The following is a 6,534-nucleotide window of genomic DNA, read 5'->3' as shown; positions in this document are numbered from 1 at the left end:
CTAGCCATCGAATTGCTCATTCATGATCGCTGATCATGTTGCCTTATAGTTAGCTCCACTATGCCATTACCTACAGTTAGGCTTCCCTCCTGATTTTGAATTTAAATGTGAGTAACCGTTGAAACCACATCACTTTGCATCTCTTTGTTGATCTAGTGCTACGCAGATCTTGTAAGAACCAATACTAACTGTCACGTGTACGATCACGATCGAAGACTTGTATAGTCTTTCCATATTACCCTTATTCTGCCACGCGTTGAATTATAATTGGCTTATACAAAATATGTAATCAACAATTACATTAATTAAATTTGAAAAAAATATATATTAAAGTCTACAAATTCAACATAGAATACAAAAATCGTGCATGTCCTCTTTTCTATACTACAATGTGTATGTTACCGTTATTTATTTATATTTTTATATACTATTTACATTAATTTTAATTATTTTATTCTTCTAAAATTAAAATCACAAATTATGCCAAATTTACGACGACGACAACAACAAAATTCTAAATTTCAAGGGTAAACAATATAATTTAGGACAAATAATTGTGCAGTGGGAATAAGAAAACTTACCCCCCCCCCAAAAAAGGTGATAAACATTATAAACATTTAGAAAGGTAAAAGTCTACAATGTGCATCTTCTAAAAAGACATATGATATGCACCTATTGCCCTTATTTGTTTGCAGAGATAGCCTTGAGACTATTAGTCCCTTGGTATTACTAATACTCTTGGAAAGGGGATTGGTAAGAAGGAAGTAGAAATGGTATTAGAAAATAGAGAGGGGATTAGAAATTTTTTTATTTTTTATATATTGGGATTTTTTTTAAATATAATGTTTAATTTTTTATATTTTTTTATTATTTTATATAAAAATAATTTAACAATTCCTCATTATTAATCCCCTCACTATCAATCCCTTCAGCCCTGTTTGTTTTAGGTTATAAGGAGAGTATTGGGACTAGTAATACCAAGGTATAACTATTGTGTGATATACAGTATCATATCATAAAAAGTGACTTACTGAACTTTGTCATTGAACAAGTTACATGAAAAAATCATAAATTTTTTCAAATATCATAATAATTACTGCAATAAATAATAACAATGTCATAATATAAATTAAATTAAATTGAGAAGGTATAAAATTAATCTAATTAAATTATTTAACAGTTTAGATTAATTTGTAAAAAAGTAATGTGCACACCCTAACAACTCCCAAATATTTATAATTATGATTATAATTTTTTTCATTAAAGTGTAATTATTTTTGATCTGATATCACTGCACTGATTATAATCTTTTTCATTAAAGTGTAATTATTTTTCATTAAAGTATATCATAAAATATGGAGTAAAATTCTCTGTAATAATCCTGCACTGATTAAGATGATTATTATAGTTACAAAATTATTATGAAGATGACTACTGCAATCCATTTAGTTGTGTTGACAACAATTTGTCAACGAAAAGAGAAACGTCACAACATGTACAGATTACATATCCATATGAGTAACACGACAAATCAAGCAAGTCCTTTAGTTCATGGATCTAAAAAGAAAAAAAATCAGAGACTTTTTGCTTTTTAAATCTCTTTTCAAATCTAATTTGAGATTCCAAACTCAACTCAAAGCCTCATCATCTTCTTAAACTCTTCGAAATTAACACAACCATCGCCATCCACATCAACAGAGCCGATCATTCGCGTACAGTCCTTGATCGAGCACTTCTCTCCCAATCTCTTCATCACCGAGTGCAACTCGGTCGCGGAAATCAAACCGTTCTGGTCTCGATCGTACAGATCGAACGCCTCTCGAAGCTCCTTATTCCTGCTGCTGCTGCTGTTGTTGCTGCCTTCGCCGCCGTCAGATCCCCTGCGGTGGAAATCGGTGAATTCTCTGAGATCGATGAAGCCGTCGCCGTCCTTGTCGATCTCGGTCATCATACGATGAACCTCCTCGGGAGAGGTTTCGGTGCCGAGAGCTCTCAGAATGGATCTGAGCTCGGAGGAGGAGATCTTTCCGTCGCCATTGGCGTCGAACTTGTTGAATACTTTCTCGACTTCGTCTAAGTTGCCTAGAGATGTGACTGAATGTTTGCCGCCGTTACTCGGACTATTGGCCATTTTGGTGGAGACAGATTGAGAGACTGGTCAGATTTAGTAGTCAGATTTAGTTACGAATGTATGTATGTATGTGTATGCTGATATAGAATTGGCAGAAGAGAAGTGTGAAGTCAAGTCAAGTCAAAACTTACGAAGTTCTTAACTCTGTATATAAGGGTGAGTTAACGCGGCATGAACGCGTTTCAGTGAATATCATTTTTATGTGGACGCGGTTCGAAGTTTCAGCTGATGCGATATTTTTTTGATGGGGTCTTTGTTTAATAGGATTGAAGCTATGGGATCTTAATTTAGAACTGGTTTGAGAAGTTAACATTTTATTAGAAAAAGTTAAAAAATTTATAATTAATATCGAAAAATTAGAGATTATTTCTCTTTATTTTTTGTATAACTTTTCGTAAAAATTTAAAAAGTCATCACAAACATATTAATTTTTTTCTTTCATATTTTAATTAAAAAATTACTAAAATAGTATGTTCCCAAACGAGACCTTAAAAAAATTATTAGTTGAGTGTTATATAATCATATTTTAAACTAATTATAAATTTTTATTTTTTTATAATAATCTTAGAGAAATGCTTTAAATCATTAATTAATGGTGGCTCTAATGATGTGATAGTAGATCCCATTCACTGTCACAGTATGTTTATGTCTTGTTTTTTTTTTTTTTTTTAAATTATCTCCTTATTAGTAGTGGGATTAATGATAATAAATTAATAGTGGATACTATTACTCATAATCTTATTATTTTCATCAATATAATGAACTAACTAATAACATCCCGTTGTTTAATGGGATTAGATTATGTGATTTGACTATGACTTTGGAGAAAATTATAGGATTAGACTGGGGGAGGAGAGTAAATTATGCATGGCCCACTCGTAAACTCTCACGTTACGGCATCCAATAAAAAAATGTCCCTGCAGCAAATTAATGGTCTTGACAAGAAACCTCTTTTATGTTCGAAGTCCTCTTCTTTCTCTATAAAGATTAATACATATATACATACACACAATATAATGGATTGTGTTTTATCTGTGCTCGTCTTTTATATTTTTGTGTATATGTAGAGAGATATTTAAAATTATCATAATGAGATGCCGTTAGTAAAAATTTAATTTAAACCCGATCAATAATGATTTAGTTGATGGATTCAAATAAATTTTAAATAAACACAAATAATAATCAGGATTCGTGGTTGCGCTTTTTACCTTAAACAAATTAAGAATTTTCTTGGAGGTAATTAAATGATGAGGAAATAGAACATAACAGAATATATATTAATTCGAATAAATTATCAATTGTCACTACTTACAAGAATCTAAACAAGAATAAAAAATTGAAGAAATACAGCAATCGACAGAAGAAAAGAAAAGAAGTGCAAGTTGGAAAAATCTACTAATTTTAATCTACTCCTAAAATATTTAGTTAAACTACTCCTAGATAGACTCTTTACAAGTGTTTTTGATTATTGAGATGTCCTTTTTTCATTCTTCAAGTCCTTTTATACTTGCTTGGTCACTTCATGTTGTAACTATCAATCCATGATCTTTCTTGATCTTTGTTCCACTCACCACATCACATATCTTCATAGGAACTACTTGTAGATTTTGTCCTTTGACTTGACATTGATCCCCCCGATTTTAGCATATGGTTTCTAATTGATTTCAACAAATATTTTTATTGACTTTATTTAATCTTCTCAAGCCATATCATCATCTCTTCTGTGTCACATTACTAGCATACTTGTCACGCCATGTCAGCATACATGTCGACAGAGATAATAAAAACATATGTGGTTAAGGTTATTCTTTGAAAATAATTTATAATTTCAATCGATAGACCATAATCGAACTTGGCTATGACTAATAGGCCACAATTGACAGAAAAATAAAATGTGGTGCAAACAATGCCCCCTCATTTAATTTAAATGGATTGAAGAATGAAATCCAATTAAATGATTTATAAAACAATTTATCACAAATGACAGAAAATATTTTATGGTGCTAACAATGCCCTCGCCTGATTTACATCACTAGTATTTTCTAAGGCTTTACACTACCCATAAATGGTGTAGTTTAAGCCCTTTTGTATTTACTAAAGCAAGGCATATACTTGCACTTCTAACATTTAGCCCTATTTCAAATTTTGAAACAAAAATTATAAACAAAAACAATTAACTGGCCTTCTGTCGATGCAAAGTGTAACCAATTGGCCATTAGTTATTAAATTGGCATGTGTCAACACTAGACAATTAGCCATTTAAATTGGCCTTCATGCAAAGTATAACCATTTGGCCATTGACCATTATTGGTTTGATCAAGTATTGGCTATTATATGGCCTTTTTTTTTTTTTCCATCAAACTTAAAAGTATAAGATGTTTTTGTCAACCAGTTCGTCAAAATTAACTTTTGGTGTAAACCACAAGCCCATGGTGGTCGTTGGGTAGCAGAAACCATAATATCAAATGGTTTTAGAAAATCAAAACTTTTAACAAATTTAACAATGTTAAAAAATTAAAATTCAACAAATGTGGGTTGTTCATAATTTTCAGCCATGTTTGGCTTAAAATCATGTCCCTCACTTTCATAATTTTTAGCCATCTTTGCTTAAAATTATGCCCCCCAAGTGAACCTTCACCATTACTTTGTGATGAATTTTTAACAATTTTTGAGAAACAGGGTTATTCTTCTTTTTTAGCCATTAATGGCCTATGAAATTTTCCAAAGTCATATTATCTTCATGACTTGGTGTACTAACCCTTCAAGCCACATACATTGGCTCTTCATGAATGATTGGCTCTTCAAAAATATGTGTGTTAACCTTATGAGCCACATTATTTTCATATCTTAATTTTTCATTGGCCATTATGCATTCTAATTTTTTCTTCCAATATCAAAATTCTTCATCAATTAGAAAATTGTGGCCTTTAAGTCGACGAATTTTTTCATCACAGTAATTTAAATCTCTGTGCGTAAAATAAAACGGAGATGACGAAATTATTTGAAATCTTTGCCTATAAAGAGAATTAACTTTTTCTTTTAGGGCCAAGATTTCACTCTCGCATCAATAAATTTCATCATCACAATGCCAAATCATTCTTTTCACATCATTTGCCATGCCATTATGTTGGCAATAAGCAGTAGAACCACCACCACAACACTGACAATTTTTAAAATATGAAGTATTCCACTGATAATTTGTATCCATGGGAACACTGCCACTCCATTGGCAATTTGCATCCATGGGTTCACAAGATATAAACATATACATTAAAGGCATGATTCCATAAGGATAAGTTTGCTTTTTCACCATCATCACTTCAAGTTAGAATGGTTCCATTAGGCGTTCCAATTTATGTTGGTAAAATTTAGTTTAAGCCCAATCGACAATGATTTGATCAACGGACTCAAATAAATTTAAAGTAAACACAAATAAAAATCAGACTTTATGGTTGAGTTCTTTGCCTTAAACAGATTAAGGACTTTCCTAGAGGTAATTAACTAATAAGGAAATGGAACATAACAGAATATATATTAATTCGAATAAATTGTCACTTGTCACTACTTACGAGAACCTAAATAAGAACAAAAAATTGAAGAAATACAACAATTGACAAAAGAAAAGAAGAGAAGTGGGGGCTGGAAAAATCTACTAGTTTTAATCTACTCCTAAAATGTTAAATTAAACTACTCCTAGATAGACTCTTTGCAAGTGGTTTTGATGATTGAGATGTCCTTTTTTCATTCTTCAAGTCCTCATTTTATATTTGTTTGGCCACCTCATATTGTAGCTATCAATTCATGATCTTCCTTGATCTTTGCTCCACTCAACCATATCACATATCTTCATAAGAACTATTTGCAAATTTTGTACTTGGACTTAATATTGATCCCCCCGATTTTAGCATATAGTTTCTAATTGATTTCAACAGATATCTTTATTAGCTTTATTTAATTTTCTCAAGCCACATCATCATCTCTTCCATGCCACGTTACTAGCATACTTGTCACGCCATGTCAGTATACATGTCGACAAAAATAATAAAAAACTATAGTGATTTCGATTTTGACCTGTCATTTGTTGTATTCCAGACTTGGGTTTGTATGGTTTCGAATGGTGATTTATATCTTGGTTTCCCTGTCTCCCCTCTATTTTGGTTATTTGATTATAGTTGTGCGTTTGGAACAGATTGGTTGCTTGTTTTTCCAAACCTTTGTTGCCCAGACTTTTGCTCCTCCGCTCGAGCGGCCATTCTTACACTCGAACGAGCTTTGCAATCTTTGCTTCTCCGCTCAAGCAGCATTTCTCACACTCGAAGGAGCTTTGCGAACTCTTAGTACTTTGCAGGTCTACAAAACTACTAGGAGAGTGTTTTCTACGCTCGAGCAGCGTTTACTGCGCT

The 6,534-nt window shown here is 32.0% G+C and overlaps 1 protein-coding gene across 1 annotated transcript; it reads right to left on the bottom strand.

Annotated features, from left to right (window-relative positions):
- Positions 1–1,366: 1,366 nt before the first annotated feature.
- LOC114281606 (putative calcium-binding protein CML18) lies at positions 1,367–2,265 on the bottom strand. Its single transcript, XM_028224150.2, has one exon. The coding sequence runs from the start codon at positions 2,129–2,131 to the stop codon at positions 1,634–1,636; it is 498 nt and encodes a 165-aa protein (XP_028079951.2). The 5' UTR covers positions 2,132–2,265; the 3' UTR covers positions 1,367–1,633.
- Between the last annotated feature and the right edge of the window lie 4,269 nt (positions 2,266–6,534).

This window comes from Camellia sinensis, chromosome 1 (assembly GCF_055761805.1).
Source record: "Camellia sinensis isolate YWXY chromosome 1, ASM5576180v1, whole genome shotgun sequence".
NCBI lineage: Eukaryota > Viridiplantae > Streptophyta > Magnoliopsida > Ericales > Theaceae > Camellia > Camellia sinensis.
The sequence above is the reverse complement of the archived record's forward strand: the minus strand, read 5'-3'. Positions and strand labels throughout refer to the sequence as shown.

What these genes read in the sequence shown, in the direction of transcription:
- LOC114281606 (XM_028224150.2), bottom strand. Translation starts at nt 2,131, where the DNA reads ATGGCCAATAGTCCGAGTAACGGCGGCAAACATTCAGTCACATCTCTA.